The sequence below is a fragment of the Lynx rufus genome, unplaced genomic scaffold (assembly GCF_022079265.1).
Source record: "Lynx rufus isolate CCGP_SWC_20201006 ecotype Redwood Valley unplaced genomic scaffold, mLynRuf1.p SCAF_1, whole genome shotgun sequence".
Taxonomy (NCBI): Eukaryota; Metazoa; Chordata; class Mammalia; order Carnivora; family Felidae; genus Lynx; species Lynx rufus.
In genome coordinates, this window is record NW_025814823.1 from 209472340 (window position 1) to 209492213 (window position 19874).

General features: G+C 36.9%; 1 protein-coding gene across 2 annotated transcripts in view; it reads right to left on the minus strand.

Moving 5' to 3' along the window:
• Window positions 1-19874, minus strand: part of WDR70 (WD repeat domain 70) — a 298862-nt gene that overhangs the window by 184443 nt on the left and 94545 nt on the right. For both annotated transcript variants that reach the window (XM_047093335.1, XM_047093345.1), the window contains one exon: window positions 2975-3051. In XM_047093335.1, the coding sequence (XP_046949291.1) occupies window positions 2975-3051 (77 nt within the window). The remainder of the gene's footprint in view (window positions 1-2974; window positions 3052-19874) is intronic.

The window sequence follows — 19874 nt, forward strand, 5'->3', positions numbered from 1 at the left end:
TTAAGGAATCTACTCCTGAAATCATTGTTGTACTATATGCTAATTTGGATATAAATTTTAAAAAATAAAATTAAAAAAATCTATACTGCATAAAGCCTCTATATAGTTGTGGGCATCCTTGTCTTCTTATTAAATACAAATAGCTTCAGTACTTAAATATATAATACAATATTTACTTTAAATTTTGGTAAATAATTTTTTTAAGAGTTTTATTAATTTCTTCCTATTCCTATTTTACTTAGAACTTTTACTGGGGGGGGGGGGGGGGCACCTGGCTGGCTCAATCCATTATGTGTCTGACTTCGGCTCAGGTCATAATCTCACAGTTTGTGGGTTTGAGCCCTGCATCGGGCTCTGTGCTGACAGCTCAGGGTCTGGAGTCTGCTTTGGATTCTGTGTCTCCTTTTCTCTCTGTCCCTCCCCCGCTCACATTCTCTTTCTCTCAAAAATAAACATTAAAAAAAAATTTTTTTTTAAAGAACTTATACTGGGAAAGACGACTAAATTTTATCAAATGTCAATGATATCATATAATAAAATCATGTGATTTGTAATTTTTCATTTGTTAATGAATTATCTTAAAAATTTCTTGACGGTAAAATTTCTTAATTGTAAAATATTCTTGCATTTCTAGAATAAGCCTTACCTGGTCATGAGATACTATTAATTTAGATTAGCTGCTAAATTCCCAAAGAAATCAGAAAATTGATTTGCTAAAATTAGGAATGTCACTTTAAACATACATAATTTGAGTTTTGGAAAGATAACAAGACAAAGAAAAAAAACAAGTTAGAATTACATAGGTCTATTTACCAGAAATTTTAATCAAATTGTCTTATCCTGTTTCAGTCATATTCTGTATAGATTCCCAAATTTTAGTTCCTTTCAGATCAAATTAATTTTTAAATTGTGCTATGGGAGTAAAATTATACCTTTTGTCTGTTACTCTAAAGATTAATTCCAGAATACACAAACTATCCAAAAATGTCAATAGCAATTTTGAAGGTAAATGAGGCAAAATATAAATAACAGAAAGTAAAGATGAAAGACAAAATAGCCTAAAAACAAAATATATTTTATCTAAAATGTGTGTTTCATCTAAATAACACCATCTATATTTTTTAATTTATAAAATTTTCCATTGCAATTTCTCTATAACATTACCTACAGTGCATTCTTGTGAACTACTCTTAATACTAAAAATTAATCATACAATTTAATAATATAGGGAAAAGCTGCTCAAATATTCCCTATAATATTCTTGAGTTCTAGGCCAACAGATACAATACAAAAGAATCTTAATAACTACTTAATCAATTTTTTCAGTTATTACTTCCAAAAAATAATAATTTAAACAATAAACTTATATTAGCTATTAGATTCAGAAATCAATCTTTATTATAAAAACTAATAAGTTATTAGTCACAACTTCAAAGTCATTTGAGTCCACTTAATAGCATGAGTCTGATCCATTGAGCACCCTAATAAACTGTACTGGAATTTATGCCAACTCTCATTTTCATAGTTTTTTTTATTTAAACAAACCTTATACTATAAAAGTTAAGAACAAGAATATGTACTTTTTTTCAAGTTTTTACTTAAATTCCAGTTAGTTAAAATACACCATTATATTAGTTTCAGGTGTAGAATTTAGTGATTCATCACTTACATATAACACCCAGTGCTCATCACAAGTACCTGCCTTAATACCTATCATCCATTCAGCCAATTCCCTATCCCTCCCCACCACCCTCCCCTCTCAGTTTGTTGTCTATAGTTAAGAGTCTGTTTTCTGGTTTGCCTGTCTTTCTTCCCATGGTTCATCTGTTTAGTTTCTTAAATTTCACATGAGTGAAATCATGTGTGTATTTGTCTTTCTCTGACTGACTTATTTTGCTTAGCATAATACTTTCCAGCTCCATCCAAGTCGCTGCAAATGGCAAGATCCCATTCTTTTTTATGGCTGAGTAATATTCCATTAATATATATACCACATCATCTTCATCCATTCATTAGTTAATGGACATTTGGGCTCTGTCCATAATTTGGCTATTGTTGGTGTATGGATGCCGTGTCTAATCACGCCCAAGCAGAAGTCTAGGGTTTCATTCTCTGGAGAGGTCTCTGAACTGCAGGATATAAGGCACATATCCTCACCCTTTCCCTAACCCTACCCTAAGCCCTAACCCTAGATGTGTGTGCGTGGGGGAGGGAGGGTGAGGACAAGGAAGACGTAATGTTTATGTGTGTATACACACACACACACACACACACACACACACACACACACACACAATGGAATATTATTCAGCAATGAAAAAGTATGAAATCTTGGCATTTCCAACAACCTGAATGGAGCTATAGAGTATTATGATAAGTGAAATAAGCCAGAGAGAGAAACACAAATACCATATGATTTCACTCACATGTGGAATTTAAGAAATAAAACAAATGAGCAAAGGAATAAAAAAGAGAGAACGACAAACCATGAAACAGACACTTAGCTATAGAGAACAAAACTAATGGTTGCCAGAGGGGAGGTGGGTGGGAGGATGGGTGAAATAGGTGATAGGGATCAAGGAGTGTACTTATGTAATGAGTACCAGGTGTTGTATGGAAATGCGGAATCACTATATTGTACAAATGAAACTTGGGCTCTGTGCTGACAACTCAGAGTCTGCAGCCTGCTTCAGATTCTGTGTCTCACTCTCTCTCTTCCCCTCCCCCACTCATGCTCTGTCTCCCTCTCTCAAAATAATAAATAAACATTAAAAAAATTTAAAGAAAGTAATATTACACTATATGATGATGGAATAAAAGTAAAAACTTAAAAAAAAGAAAAAAAAAGAATATGTAAACATCAGGATTCCTAACACTCTACTTCCTACTTTACTGGCCAGCATGTAACAATACAAATATTAAAGAAAATACTGAAAGATATTAATGTATTAGGTGAATTATCAATAGTACTCACGCATCATTTGAGCAAGTCATAAATTCTCCCTTTATTTTGGGATGCCATGAGCCAGTATGAAGCATTGCTGTATGACCCTTAAAAAATAAAAATACAGGAAAAAAGATATTTAAAAAGATTTAAAAATAAATAAAATGACCAGAAACTGATATGTCATGCTTTAAAGTTAAACTTTTTAGTCCTCCCAAGACCACACTATTTTAATTACAAACATAGTATGCTACACCAATTTTATTTCATAATATGCTTTGTTTATTTCATTTTGTTTAATTCTCCATATAATTCTCCTGCCCAGAAATTAACACAGTGCTTATACAGAACAGGTGCTTAATAAGGAAGGAAATAGAGAGGAAACTGAGAGTCTCTCTTTAGGAAAGATGTAAATGGAAAAACCGTAATAAGAGGGAGATAGGCCCTTCTTTAAAGACTCTTTTCTCAATGGAAAAGAAGAAAAAAAAAGTATTTGCAAATAATCAAGGCAAAAGCAAGAGGTTAAGGGAAAAAAATTTGCACTTCTTAAAAATGTGTGCACAATCTTGATTCAACCATACATCTGTAAGAATAAATATGTGAGAAAAGGAGAGACATCTTTAAAATGATTCAAGATTAACCCTTCTAAGAGCATAATTTAAAAATACTGTAAATAAAATAATGTGATGTTGGTAAACAAACTGACACACAGAGAGTACATATCAAACATAAATACACATACACACACATTCCCCATCTAGGTGCAAAGTCAGCTAGAGTGACCTCATACGGTATGTTCAGATGGGGCAGAAAAGAGCCTAATACTTAATAATGGAAAAATCTCTTATTCTGAAAGAGCCCAAAATAAAACTATGCTATAAGAAGCAAAATGTACATCTTTAAATGATTTAGAAGCAAAATAACTGTATCTCTCTGGAAAGAATGAATTGGAACTGGAGTACCCACACATAAACCTAGAGACCATCTACAGTCCAAGTTGCTCACAACGTCTCAAACAGGACCTGGCCAACTCATGACAATTTGCTTATGTTTACTGGGTAGAACAGGGACCACAGATGTGCAGTAGGGAAGCATGAACTGAAGTAATGGGATCAGATGGGAACTCTGAGATTCCACTTTCCTCTCCTGAATTTAAGATTGCATATTTAACTATCAACTTGACATTTCCATTTGCATCTCCTAGGCGTTTCAAACATAATAATAGGTCCATTAGGGAAATCTGTTTCTTACTGCCCACTTCATCTGCAATCAACTTCTTCCCTAGTTGCTAAAACTACAAACGTGGGGGTCATCCTTAAATACTACAATAACCATAAACCTAAAACCCTCTCTCTGTCCACCCAAATTCAATCCATTAGCGAGTCCTCTCACTTCAACCCAAAATACACCTTAAATCTATCCACTTTTCTCATTATTCCCTACTACCACTCTTGTAGAAGCCAACATTATCTCAGTTATTACACAGTAAACAGGTCTGTCACTAGTCTCTCCACTTCTATTCCTGCGTCATGTGCTCCACCTAGCAATCAATATAGTCTTTTAAAAATACACCTCTGGGGCACCTGGCTGGTTCAGTTGGTTAAGTATCTGACTCTTGATTTCGGCTCAGGTCATGATCTCACAGTCATGAGACTGAGCCCTGTGTTGGGCTTGCCACCAAGCACAGAGCTTACTTGGGATTCTCTCCCTCTTTCTCTGCCCCTCTCCCATTCACGCTCACATTCTCTCCTTCTCTCTCTCTCTCTTTCTCTCTCTGAATAAACAAACTTTAAAAATAAATAAAAATATTTTGTGTATTTTGTGTATTTTAAAACATTCTAAAACCACCACTAGTTATTGTCCTCTACTGGCTCCCCAACCTCTTTCGATAGTCTACAACTACTCACATGTTCAGTCTCATGCTTTCTTTACAACTGCATTTATTTTGTCCTCCCTCTTCCCCAACAGACATGAATCCACTGGCCTCCTTTCATTTCCTCTAATACAACCAGCTCGTTCCCTGAATCAAGGCCTTCTCATATGCTTTTCCATTTGTGGGAAAGCTCTTCACTCTACTTTTACATGACTGGCTTCCATTCCTTCAATCTCAGTTTACATGCCACTTATTCAAATAAGTATGACCTAGCTCTGTCTCTGCGTCCATATGACCTATTCTGTTGTTCTCTTCCAATGTACCTGTCCATTTCCTTAATAACAGTCACCACGATTTATAATTCTGTATCTATTAACTTATTATCAGATTTCTGAAACTGCTGATGTTTTGCATATTCAGAAACAAACAAATAAGGCTGGGAGAAACCTAAAATTCAATATAAACAGAAACAAATCAACCCTACTGTATTTCAAGTGAACAATAAAAACACTGAAAGAATAAACTGAAGGTAATAACTCAAGTAACTATATACCCTGTACTGGGTTAAATAGTGGCCCCCAGAAAGAAATACTCATGTCCTAACCACTGGAAGCTGGGAATGTAACCTTAAAGAGTCAGAAGAGAAGAAGACACAAAGAGGAGAAAGCTCTGAGAAGATGAAGGCAGAGACTGGAGTTATGCTGCCACAAGCCAGGGAAAACCCGGAGTCGCCAGAAGCTGGAAGTAGCATGGAAGGATTCCCCTAGAGCCACTAGAGGGAGCATGGCTGTGTCAATACCTTGATTCTAAGACTTCTGGCCTCCAGAAATGTGGAAGAATTTCTGTTGTTAAGCTACTAACTGTGTGGTAATTAATTACAGTAATCCTAGGAAATGAATACATACCCTCAGGCTAAAGACCAAAAGAACTATAGGGGTGCCTGGATGGCTCAGTTGGCTAAGCATCCAACTCAGGCTCAGGTCATGATCTCACGATTGTGAGTTCGAGCCCCCTCCCTGACCCCGTCAGGCTTTGTGCTGACAGCTCAGAGCCTGAAGCCTGCTTCATATTCTGTCTCTATCTCTCTCTATCCCACCCCTGCTTGTGCACTCTCTCTCTCAATTATAAATAAACATTAAAAAAAATTTTTTTAAGACCAAAAGAACTATAAATAAATATTTAATTCTAGTTAATATATTTGTTTCTTTTTTGCAGTGGTATGCATTAACAATTCTGAAACTGCTTTCGTTACAACGAAGAATTAAGCAAATGAGGAAATATGCTGAGGACCATGAGAGTCGCCTTTCCTGCTGTTAGAGAAAGGAGTTCCAAAAGTGGAAAGAAGAAAGACTAGAAAGAACTCTATGGGTTTTGACTGAAATTATGGGTATCAGTATGAACCCATGATTTCTAACAGGTAGATACAAATATAGGTGTGTGTGTGTATGTAAGTTATTATCTAGCTTTGTATGCTGAGAATGACTAGTAGGAATGACACCCAGCAACCCTAGGACAGAGATCCTAGTTTCTAAATTGCATTCTCCATTTAAGAGGAAACCAGACTCCTTGGAGAGAAGTTTGATTCTTGTTCAAACAACATGAACATGGAACATGTGGTTTACCAAAAAACAAGCAAGTGCAAAAATGATGGGGATATATTAAAGAATAAAGTGCAGGTTAAGGGACTTCCACTGGGACAATTAGAGCATCAAAATAAATAACAAAAGTAATAGATTAAATAGTAATAGTAAAAGCATTTACTAACTTAAGAACTCCTGGGTGAATATTAATAAATAAGTAAGAGAAAACTCTTCCTTACCATAGAATGATAACTAATAAATATAAAATGAATGACAGAGTTAGAAAAATCACCATTTTACAATCATCACAGTAATAATTGATCCAGGCAAGAATCATCAATGGATGCTAAAACTAGCAGAAAAAAGTCTGGTAATGAACAGGGTATTTCCATGCTATCAAAATCTCCCTGGAAACTGCTTAATAATTACAAAGAGAAAATAGTAGAGAAGAGATCTGTTATTACACTACCTGAAACAAGTCATCCAAATTAACATCACCAGCACTGCGATGCACAGGTAGCACGTACTTCGTGATATGAGGACGCAAGAAGGACCCAATATTGTTTCTGTGACAGCCTTTCTAGAAATGCATACCCAAACTCTCATGATGAGGAAAACCAGACAAAATCAAATCCTACATCTCTTGCTACATATTTACAACTTCTACACATTTACAAAAGACATGGCTTATAGTTTTCAAATATACCAAAGTTTCTTTTAACAAAGGCAGAGAACTATTCCCAATTAAAAGAGACAAAAGCCATGGCTACTGAACTGTTGGGAATATAATAAAAAAGGAGATTGTTGAGATAACCATGGACTACAGATTAAATAGTATTTCATCAATGTTAAATTCATAGTTATGTAAAAAGATCATATTATTATTAGGAAAACCACACTGAAGAATTTAGGAGTAAAGGAACAAGATGTCTGCAAGTTATTTCAAAAGTCGGGGAATATTGGGGCACCTGGGTGGCGCAGTCGGTTAAGCGTCCGACTTCAGCCAGGTCACGATCTCGCGGTCTGTGAGTTCGAGCCCCGCGTCAGGCTCTGGGCCGATGGCTCAGAGCCTGGAGCCTGCTTCCGATTCTGTGTCTCCCTCTCTCTCTGCCCCTCCCCCGCTCATGCTCTGTCTCTCTCTGTCTCAAAAATAAATAAACGTAAAAAAAAAATTTTTTTAAAGTCGGGGAATATTACACACACATAATTCTAATGTATGTGCAAATACGTATAAGTGTGAGTGAGGGGGGTATATAAGTGTGGGGGATGGAAAGAGAAGGACAGAGTTTGTGTTAGCTGAGGAAGGAAGAGAGGAGGGGATGGGGGAAGATAAAGCAATGGGGCAAAATATGAACAACTGATGAATCTGAAAAAAGGGTATAAGGAAGTTCTAGGTACTATTCCTATAACTTTTCTGTTAATTTGAAATGATATAAAAATAAACACTTAAAAAAAATGTCCTGGATGCTCTGTGAAGAAAAGCTTGTTGCAAGTCAAAAGAGGAATTAAGAGGGCCACCTGGGAAGCCAGTGATGTGGTTTATCTGAACACTGACAGTCGCTTGGACTAGGGCACAGCAGTAAAGTGTTCAGAGGTAAGAAGATTTGGGATACATTTTAAAGAGAGAGACAACAGGTTTCCCTAAAGAACTGGATCTGGGCTGCAACCACAGATGAAGCCAAAGTTTGTGAATTAATCAAGCAACTGTTGTATAAATGGGTGACTAAATAAATAACACATCATTCTCTCTGGCCATGAAGAACATGAACTCTCTTCTGTGTTTAGGAAATTCCCCAAAATATGACTCTTGGTAAAAGACAGAGACTACCTCTCATAGAGAAGTGGAAAAGTCAGGCTCCATCTTTGCCAGCCTCCCTTACAGATGTGACACAGGAATGCAATCTAGCTCTGCCCATTACATTCCCTTGAGCTGTGACTTAAGGACAAGGGAGTGCTATCTTTCCCTGTTAGCTCATTTGGGCCACTGTAACAAAAATACCATAAACTGAGTGGCTTATGAACAATAAACATTTGTTTCTCACGGTTCGGGAAACTGGGAAGTTGAAGATCAAGGTGCCAGCAGATTTAGTGTCTGAACTCCCTAGTTCACAGAGGCCATCCTTTTACTATAACCTCATATGGTGAAGGGGTAAGAAAGGTTTCTTGGGACACTTTCATAGGGCACTAATCTCATTCATGACAGCTCCACTTTCATGGCCTAATCACCTTGCGAAAGCCCCACCTTCTAATACCATCACCTTGGGGTTACAATTTCAAAATATGAATTCTGGGGGATACTCAGTCTAAGGAGTAGTCTGGGGATGATTTTTGCCTTCTCTGTCTCCCGACTTGGGTTCTGGGGCAGTCTACAACTAACAACTGAGAGCAAGAGCAAACAAAGTTCCAAAAAATGGTTCCACTCTCCAGGGCATAGGGGTAGCAGTGGGGGTGAAAGGCCTGAGGAACAGAGTTCTTGTGATCTGACCTACCCTATGCCAGCCAAGCACAAGCAACAAAGCTACCAAGTCTCTCCTCAGTGTTGGCACCAGAAATGGAAGTAGTCCGAACAGGTTAAAGAATCGATTTTCTTCATTTCACACCAGCCAAGTGCTGGCTCTGGGGTGATACTTCTCATCCTCCCACCCAGCGGCAGTGGCCCTGTGAGGTCATTACAGCAGATGAGTGCCAGTAACAAAACAGCGGCTGTTGTCTCAGTAAGAGGAGCAGCCCTTCAGAGAAGATACTTGCTGGCTCTCCTAACCCAAACCAGGAAAGAGCCAGCAACAAAGAGGCATGGTGCCTGCTCCCCTGAATCAGAAGCAACAATGACAGCAACTGCTGTGCAGCACTTTTGACACTCCATGCTTTCTAGTAGGCCAGTATTAACAAGAAAGCAGATCACCTACCAACATATGTAGAACAGAATCCTTCTGATACTCTATGCTTTACCTCGGGAAAATGCCAACAATGGGTAGCCACACTGCCTTTTCCCACCAACACAGAGAAACAGCTGCTGTGGGGGTGCCTGAGTGGCTCAGACAGTTAAGTGTCTGACTCTTGGTTTTGGCTCGGGTCATGATCTCACGGTTTGTGAGTTCAAGCCCCATATCAGGCTCCGCACTGCAGTGAGTAGCTTGCTTGGGATTCTCCCTCTCTCTCTCTCTCCTCTCTCTCTCTCTCTCTCTCTCTTTCTCTTCGTCCCTCCCCCACTCTCAAATAAATAAACTTTTTTTTTTTAATTTTTTTTTCAACGTTTTTATTTATTTTTGGGACAGAGAGAGACAGAGCACGAACGGGGGAAGGGCAGAGAGAGAGGGAGACACAGAATCGGAAACAGGCTCCAGGCTCCGAGCCATCAGCCCAGAGCCTGATGCGGGGCTCGAACTCACGGACCGCGAGATCGTGACCTGGCTGAAGTCGGACGCTTAACCGACTGCGCCACCCAGGCGCCCCATAAATAAACTTTTTAAAAAAGAAAAAACAGCTGCTGTGGGTTAGAGAAATTTTTATTTTTCACCTCAGTCCAGCTTTGCCAGGAGGCATAAGCTACAGTATGGGAACTGCTACAATGCATAAGAGTGATTTTCCAGCAAGAACATCAGAACAGAAACCTGTGAAAGACAGTAAAGGGAAAATCATAGGGTGAAGGTTTAAAAAGCTGGGGAAAAATGTCCTTTAAATCTGTACAAAAAGTCCTGCACTCACTCCTGAGATGTACTGTGTGAAACCTACCAGAATCAATCTAAGAAAAGCATTGAGAAGCGAACATGGTATGGACTAGCAGCCAGGGTCCATATGGATCCCTGGATAACATGTACATGGGGCAAACCAGAATAGCATACAAATGCCTTGAAAATTAATACTGCAAGGAAAAACAGCTCACAGGAGGCAGGTCAGGATTTAGAGTCTAAAACTAATCAGGTTGACCCTCAGCCAAAAAAGCAACTTCACAGACAAACAAATGAAATCCACCATTCTCTAGAGGTTTTGGACAGGACTCAGAATATCAGAACACAATATTCAAAATGTGAAAGATACAGCCCAAAATTAATCATACAAAGAACCAGGAAAATCTAACCAGCTCCCAAGAAATAAGATAAAAGATGCCGACCACAAAATGACCCAAATGTTGTAATCAATATTTTAAGAAAAAGACTTAAAATCGGTGTTTATGACCATGATACATAAAGGAAAGCAAACATATCTGAAACAAACGCAAAGATATAAGTGACCAGCAAAGAAAAATAAACTATTAAAACGGAAACCTGGTCATATTGAAAAATAAAATAATGGGAATAAAAAATTCACTGTAGGGGCCCAATAGTAGAATGGATATGTCAGAGGAAAGACTCAATGAACTTGAAGACAGATTAATAGAAATAATTTAATCTAACAGGAAAAAATGAGCAGAATCACAGAAAGCGCTGAGACAATATCAAAAAGTTTAGTACTCGTATTACATACGACTTAGGAGAAGACAGTCAGGTACAGACAAATATTTGAAGAAATAATAACTAAAAATTTCCCAAAAATGGTGAAGGAGGTAAATTTACAGATCCAAGAACTTCAGTGAATACCAAACAGGATGAACAAAACAAAAAATAATAATAATAATAAATAAATAAATGTTTTAAAGCCTACGCCTTGACACATAATAAACTATTAAAGTCCAAAAGAGAAATAGGGGGAAAAATTTCAAAAAGCAAATATAAAAAACAACACATTACATAAAGAAAAACAAATACTTGAATTACTGCATAATTATTCAACAAAAATAAAGCCAGAAGACAGTGGACCAACATTTTTAAAGTGCTGACAGAAAAATACTGCCAAGTTAAATGTATAGAAAATGTACTTTGGGAATGAAGGTGAAATAAAGACACTGCAAGATGAAAGAAAACTAAGAGAACTTGTCACCAAAAGAAATGTGACAGAAATTGGAAATTGATCATAAATTTTATATGGAAATTCAAAGAGTAGTAAGAAATTCAAAAATTATTTTATTATTTCAAGAATACTTACTATACAGTTGGACCCCTACTTCATACCATGCACAAAAATTAACTCTAAATGGATCACAGACCTAAATGTAAGAGCTAAAACTATAAAACCCTTGGAAGAAAACATAAGCATAATTCTCCATGACTGTGGGTTAGGCAATGACACTAAAGGCACAAAACAAAGGAAAAAATAAATTGAGCTTCATCAAAATTTAAAACTTTTGTGCTTCAAAGGACACCATCAAGAACATGAAAAGACAACCCAAAGAATGAGAGAAAATATTTGCAAATCATATATCTCATAAAGGACAAATATCTAGAATATATAAACTGTTAGAACTCAATAATAAAAAGACATATAACCCAATTTTAAAATGGGCCAGGATTTGAATAGACATTTCTCTAAAGAAAATTTACAAATGGCTAATATATACACAAAAAGATGTTCAACACAGACCACAGAGATACCACTTCGCACCCTCTAAGATGATTATTAAACAACAACAACATGAGAAACCACAAGTGTTGACAAGGATGTAGAAAAACTGGAACCCTCATACACTACTGGTGGGTAGGTAAAATGTTATAGAAACTTTGGAAAACAGTCTGGCAGTCCCTCAAAATGTTAAACACAGAGTTACCATAGGACCCTAAAATTCCACTCCTAGGTATACATCTGAGAGAAATGACAGCATACCTCTGCACAAAAACTTGTACATGAATGTTCATAGAAGCATTATTCATAATAATAAAAAAGTAGAAGCAGCACAAACGTCCATCAACTTGAGAAGAGATAAATGTGGTATATCCATACAATCGAATATTATTTGGCAATGAAATTAAATATTGATACAACATGGATAAATTTCAAAAACATGCTAAGTGAAAGAGCCACATATTGTATGATTCCATTTTCTGATATCCAGAAATGCCAAATCTATAGAGACAGCAGATTAGTAGATTAGTAGTTGTGCAAGGCTTCAAGGGGTGGTAGACTTGGGGATGCTGGCTAAGGGACAGGGAGTATTTTATTTTTAATAGATTACTTCTTAGGACAGTTTTAGGTTCACAGCAATATTGAGAGGAAGGCACAGAGATTTTCCATAAAGCCCTTGCCCCCCACATGCATAGCTTTCCCCTATTATCAATATTCCCCATCACAGTAGTACATTTGTTACAACTGATGAACCTACAGTGACACATCATTATCATCCAAATGTCACAGTTCATATTCAGGTTCACTCTTGGTTTCGTACATTCTATGGATCTGGACAATTTATACTGACACATATCCATCATTATAACATCATACAGACTAGTTTCATTGTCTTATCATACAGACTAGTTTCATTGTCTTAAAAATCTTCTGTGCTCTGCCTAATCATCACTCCTTGCCCCTTACCCCTGACAAACATTAATCTTTTTATTGTCTCCAATAGTTTCTTTTGGGGATGACAAAATGTTCTAAAACGGATTGTGGTGATGGCTGCACACTCCATGAATATACTAAAAACCACTGAACATAACGAACTAAATGAGTAAATGTTATGGTTTATATATTCAATCTCAACATTAAAAATTAAAAAAGAAAGAAAGTGAAAGGGAAATAATTACAAAGAGAAACTGGAATATAAGCAATGAAAGGACAACAAAAGAAAGGATAAATACCTGAGTAAACAGAACAATATTTTTCACCTTTAACTTTTGTTGAGAACAAAAATTATTATCGTTGCCTGATAGGATTTTCAACATATGAAAACGGAACATACAACAACTACATCAGGATTGGGGGAAGAGCCTATGTGGTTGCACAATTTCTATTTTTCACTTGATATGGTAAAATATTAATTCTAAGTAGATTATATATAATTTAATATATTTTTATAGTTCCCTAGAACCACCACTTAAAATACTATACAAAGAGCATAATTAAAATCCAACAGTTAAAAAAAATGGAATTCTAAAAATACTCAGAGAATTTAAAAGAAATTAGGAAAGATGAGGCACTGAACAAAGAACAGAAAGAATCAAAAGTAATAAAATGGTAGAACTAAATCCAACCCTACCAATAATTACATTAAACTTAAAATGAGCTAAACACACCAATTAAAAGACAATGATTACCATCATACATTAAAACACAAGACCTATCAATTAACACTTCTTTCAGGAATCTGACTTGAAATACAATGACACAGAAAGATTAAAAACTAAGAGTTGAAAAAGATATAACAAGCACCTTGCCTCAGGGCCTTGCATTTGCTGTTCCTCTTTCTGCATGGCTCCTCAGATACCAATGTACCTGGCTCCCTGGAGGATCCTTTATCCAGACCTCACCCTGAATGCCAATCCCTCAGAGACCTCCCTGAGTACTCTATCTAAAGAAGTCCCTCGTTACTCTCTATCCCCTTAATCTGCTTCTTCATAGCACTTATTACTCTCTGGTTTTGTTATACAGTATATGTTTTGCATAGTTTCATGTGTCCCCACTGGCATATAAACTGCATGAGGGTTTTGCCTCCTAGACATTCAATAAATGTCTAGACACTGAATAAATGCTATTGAATAAATCAATACCAAAAGAAATATACCAAGCAAACAATAATTTTTTAAAAGCTTGAGGCGCGGCTGGGTGGCTCAGTTGGTTAAGCGATTAACTCTTGATCTTGGCTCAGGTCATGATCTCACGGTTGTCAGTTTGAGCCCTGCATCAGGCTCTGTGCTGACAGCCCAGAATCTGCTTGGGATTCTCTCTCTCCCTGTCTCTCTCTGTCCCTCTGGCACTTGAGCTCACTCATGCTCTCTCTCAAAATAAATAAAGACTAAAAAAAAAAAAAAAAAAAAAAGGCATGAGTGATTATATTAGCATCACACAAGGTAGACATCAGAACAAGAAAAATCGCCAGAGATAAGGAGGGACATTATATAATGATAAAAGGATCAATTTACCAAAACGACAGAGCAATTGTAAGTATACATGCACCCAATACAACAGTTTCAAGACATGAAGCTAAAACTGAAAGAACTGAAAAGACCATTGAAAAAATAAGCCCAAAGAAAATCAGCAAGGATACAGAACTCCATGAACTGACTTAACTTCATATAAACAGACTATTCTACCTGGCAACAGCAGAATACATATTCTTCACAAGTGCACACAGAACAGTAACTAAGATAGATCATATTCTAGGTCACAAAACAAACCTCACCAAATTTAAATCCAACCGTATCAATAATTACATTAAACTTAAATGAGCTAAACATTCCCATAAAGGAATTAAACTAGAAATTTGTAACAGAGAGATGACATAAAAATCCCCAAATATTTGGAAATTAGATATTATGCTGCTAAATAATCCATCAGTAAAAGAGGTAGTTCCAAGGGAACTGAATGAAAATGAAAATATATCTCAAAACTTGTGGTACGCAGCTAAAGCAATGCTTATAAGGAATATTATAGCACTACATGATTCTATTTAAAACAAGGGGAGCCTGGGTGACTCAGTCGGTTGAGGGTCCAACTTCAGCTCAGGTCCTGATATCGCCATTCACAAGTTCGAGCCCCACATCAAGCTCTGTGCTGGCAGCTCACAGCCTGGAGCCTGCTTCAGGTTCTGTGTCTCCCTCTCTCTCTGCCCCTCCGCACTCACTCTGTCTGTCTTTCTCTCTCAAAACTAAATAAACATTAAAACAAGAATTAAAAAAAAAGAAAAGATAAAACAAGTCTCTAATTAAAGCATCCACCTTAAAATACCAGGAATTCTAAAAAGAAATAGGAGAGGCAAGCAAAAGGAAAGAAAGCATAAGAACAGAAATCAATGTTGAAGACAGAACTACAACAAAGAAATACAAATGAATGAGATTTTAAAAAATTGCTCTTTGAAAAAAAATCAATAAAATGGGAAAACTTCTTGCCAGACCAAGAAAAAAGAGAAGACACAAATTGCCAATATCAGGAAAAAGAGAAAAAATATGAGCAATGACCTTAAAGAAATATTACTAATAATTCTATGTACATAAATTTGCAACTTAGAGGAAATGGACCAAGTCCATGAAAGTCATAACCTATCCTATCTCAACGCAAGAACAAAGAAATAACATGAATAGTCCTGTACTTATCAAATAAATTGAATTCATAGTTTAAATTTTTTGAAAACAGGAAAAAGAAAACTCCAAGCTACATGGGCAAATTCTACTAGACATTTTTAAGTGATGCCATTTATAATGGCTAAAAAAAAAAACAAGTAAATTTTAAGTGTAAATTAAGTATGAATTTAATAAAATCTGTTCAGGTGCTCTATGCTAAAAACTATAAAACCTGAAAAAGAAAAAAAAAGACCTAAATAAATAAGAGATATACTGTTGTTGATGGACTGAAAGACTCCAAACAGTTAAGATGTCAATTCTCTCCAAATGATCTTTAGATTCAAAATAATTTCAAACAAAATCACAGCAGGGTTCTTTGCGTATATAAACAAGATGACTGACTCTAAAATGTATGTGAAAAAGAAACTAAAATAGCCCAAAATCAAAACTACAATGAGATATATCACCTCACACCTGTCAGAATGGCTAAAATCAACAACACAAGAGACAACAGGTGTTAACAAAGATGAAGAGAAAAACGAATCCTCATGCACTGTTGGTGGGAATACAAACTGGTGCAGCCACTATGGAAAACAGTAAGGAGTTTCCTCAGAAAGTTAAAAGCAGAACTACCCTATGATCCAGCAACTGCACTAGTTACCCAAAGAATACAAAAACATTAATTCAAAGGTATACATGCACCCCAATGTTTATAGCAGCATTCAACAATAGCCAAATTATGGAAGCAACCAAAGTGTCCAGTGACTGATGAATGGATAAAGAAGATGTGGTATATATACACACACAATGGAATATTACTAAGCCATAAAAATGAATGAAATCTTGCCATTTGCAGCAACATGGATGGAGCTAAAGAGTATAATGGTAAGCAAAGTAAGTCAGAGAAAGACAAATACCATATGATTTCACTCATATGTGGGATTAAGAAACAAATGAACAAAGGGAAAAAAAGAGACAGAAACCAAGAAACAGACTCTTAATTATAGCGAACTGATGGTTACCAGGCGGATGGGGGAATGGGTGAATTAGGTGACAAGCATTAAGAAGTGTACTTGTTATGATGTGTGTGTTGTATAGAAGTGTTAAATCACTATATTGTACACCTGAAATTAATATAACACTGTATGTTAACAAACTAGAATTAAAGTAAAAACTTAAAAAAAATAAGAAAGAAACTGGAGCGCCTGGGTGGCACAGTCAGTTAAGCATCCGACTCTTGATCTCAGGTCATGATCTCATGGTTCATGAGTTCGAGCCCCGCATGGAGTTGCACACTGATGGTGCAGAGCCTGCTTGGGATTCTGTTTCTCCTTCTCTCTGCCCCTCCCCTGCTTGTTCTCTCTCTCTCTCTCTCTCTCTCTCTCAATAAATAAATAAACTGTAAAAAAAAAAAAAAAAGAAAAAGAAAAAAAAAGAAAGAAACTAAAATAGCCCAAACAACTAAAACAAAGAACAAAGTTAGAGCACTCACACCACCAAATTTTAAGATATCCTACAAAGGTGCAATAATCAAGGCAGCGTGGTATTAGTGAAAGGGTATACACATAGCAATGGAACAGAATAGAGAGTCTCAAAATAAACTTTACAAATATCATCAATTTATATTTGAACAAATATGCAAAGGCAATTCAGTAAAGAGGGGTCAGTCTTTTCAACTGATGATACTGAAATAACTGGTCATTTATATGCCCAGAAAAAAAAAAAAAAAACCTTGACATATTTCTCACTCATTATACAAAAATCAGCTCAAAATGGATCATAGAATGAGTGTAGAACATTAAAGAGTAAGACTCCTATAAGAAAAATGGATGAAAATCTTTGTGACACTGAGTTCGGCAAAGTTCTTTGACCAAACCCGAAACATGATCCATAAAAGAACTGATAAACTGAACTTCATCAAAATTTTAAAAATTTTACAAAGAGAATGAATAGACCAGGCACACAATAGGAGAAAATATTTACAAGTCACATATTTGAAAAAGGATATACACCCAGAATATTTTTTGAACTCTCAAGAACAATAAGAAAACAAAGATTCCCTACTCCCCCAAAATAGGAAAAAAAAAATTTTTAATTAAATGGACGCTGCACCAAAGAAGATATAAAATAAAGACAGCAAACATGAAAAGATGTTGAACATCATCAGTCTTTAAGGAAAGGCAAATTAAAACAACCAACTGCCATTAAAGACCTGTAAGAATGCTAAATTCCAACCACCTGACACTTCCAACCTCCCAGCTGCTGGCAAGGAGGCAGAGCACCAGGACCTCTCATTCACTGCTGGTGGGAATACAAAACAGCACAAACCATTTTGAAAGATATTGGCTGATCTGACCATATGAGATAGCAACCACACTCCTAGGTATTAACTCCACTGATTTAAATTTTATGCCTACGCAAAACCTACATGCAAATGTTAATGGCAACTTTATTCACACAACTCTGTTGGCAAAACACGTTGGACAATGGGGCAGATGTGAGGTGTGAGGGAAGAGAGGAGTCAAGTAGAACTCAAAGGTGTTTCAACCGATCAGCTAGTGAGTGATGATGTCATTTACTGAGATAAAGATGACTGCAGTAGGAGGATGTGTAGAAAGAAAAGTCACAATTTCCTTTTTGCGTATTTTGTGTTAAGATGCCTATTATATATCCAGGTGAGACTGTGAAGTAAGTAGTTGGTCATACTGGGCAGGTGAAAAAACAGGCCAAGAAACATAAATTCGTAAGTCATCAGTGTCTATACATGACATTTAAAGCTGATGTGGGAAACAAAGGCAAAAGAAAAACTTGAATTTCCTTGTAACTTACAGTCCATTCACAAGCCCTTGAAATAGGCAGAGTGACCTTCCCCTGGGGGCTCAGCTGCCTAAATGTTGACACTTTGCTAAGGGCAAAAGGCAATCTTAGGTTAACATTATCCTAACCTCCTAGGATCCTGTGAGTCTACTTTAAACATAAAGAAATTCCTTTGGAAACTTCTTCATCTTTACCCCGCAAGATATACGTTAGTAATCATCCTCCACACACGTGACCCACTGATACACATCTGAAGGTCTCATGACTGAGGGTTTGCTAGACAGTAATAAATGACGTTTTCCTAACAACAGCTAGCCCCCTCAAGGCCATGGAAACCTTGTCTTCAAAATTGCTTAGAGGCTTGTGCCGTCCCTAACCCCCTCAACCTGACGGTATATAATCAGTCACCCAGCACAACCCCAGCACAGCTCTTTCTACCCACAGGTCCTGTCCCCGTGCTTTATTTTATTTTATTTTGGGGGGGGGGGGGACTTTAAAATTTTTTTAATTTTTAAATTTTTTATTTTTTTATTTTTATTTTTTTTAATATGAAATTTAGTGTCAAATTGGTTTCCATACAACACCCAGTGCTCATCCCAACAGGTGCCCTCCTCACTTTTTTGCTCCAAAGACATCCCAAGAATTCTTTCTTGACTGTTTGCTCCGAACCCCGACATTTCCACATCAAAACCGTGTGACCAGGTGAGATGAATCAGGAAGCAGATGTAAATACTAGAGAGGGTTCAGTATGAGCTGGACACCCCAACATTCGGATGCTGGAGGACAGAGGAGGAGCAACAAAACCAGAGTGAAAAGGAACACTAAATGAGGTAAGAAGAAAACTGGGAGAGCACAGCAAATCAGAAGTCAGGTACGAAGGTGTTTCAAGAAGTGTAGTGATCAACTGTGTCAAAAGCTGCTGAGAGTTATGGATGGTATCATGAGAACTGAGAACTGCCCATCAGATATGGCATGATGGCAAGCCACCACGAACAGAGAAGTGAGTTAGGTTCCCTTCAATTCTGTGTACCTAAGATATTGAAAGCTAATAATTAGTTGATTGGCTGATAGATTAAAATACAAAGGATTATCAGGGGCCCCAGTAATCTCTTTCCAAAACAGAAATTTGTCAGACTATGCTTATTTAAGAAAAAAAAAATAATTTCTAATGCCTAGCAGTAAACAGCTATCTCTAGTCTAGTTTCACCCCGTTAAATATGTGCCTCTATAGCAGGAAAACAGCTCATGATTTGCAATTAAAGGAACACCCCAATAAACCAAGACATACATGCCTGGCTCTGAGGACTTCGAATCTAACTGCCTTGGCTTCCTCACTCTTGCAGACTACTCCATACGTGCATCCTCCTCTGCTTAACTGAGTCCATCTCCCCTGACATCTCTGCCTGGCCCTGCAATCTAATGGTTGCTATGCTTACCTCCCAGCCAGTTCCTACTTTACCATTTTCCTCTCCCACACCCAGACTCAGGGATTCTACAGAGAGATGCTGCTCGGTCCAGTGCTTAGAACATCACTTCCTATACTTTGAACAGCAACCCAACAACTCACCAACACC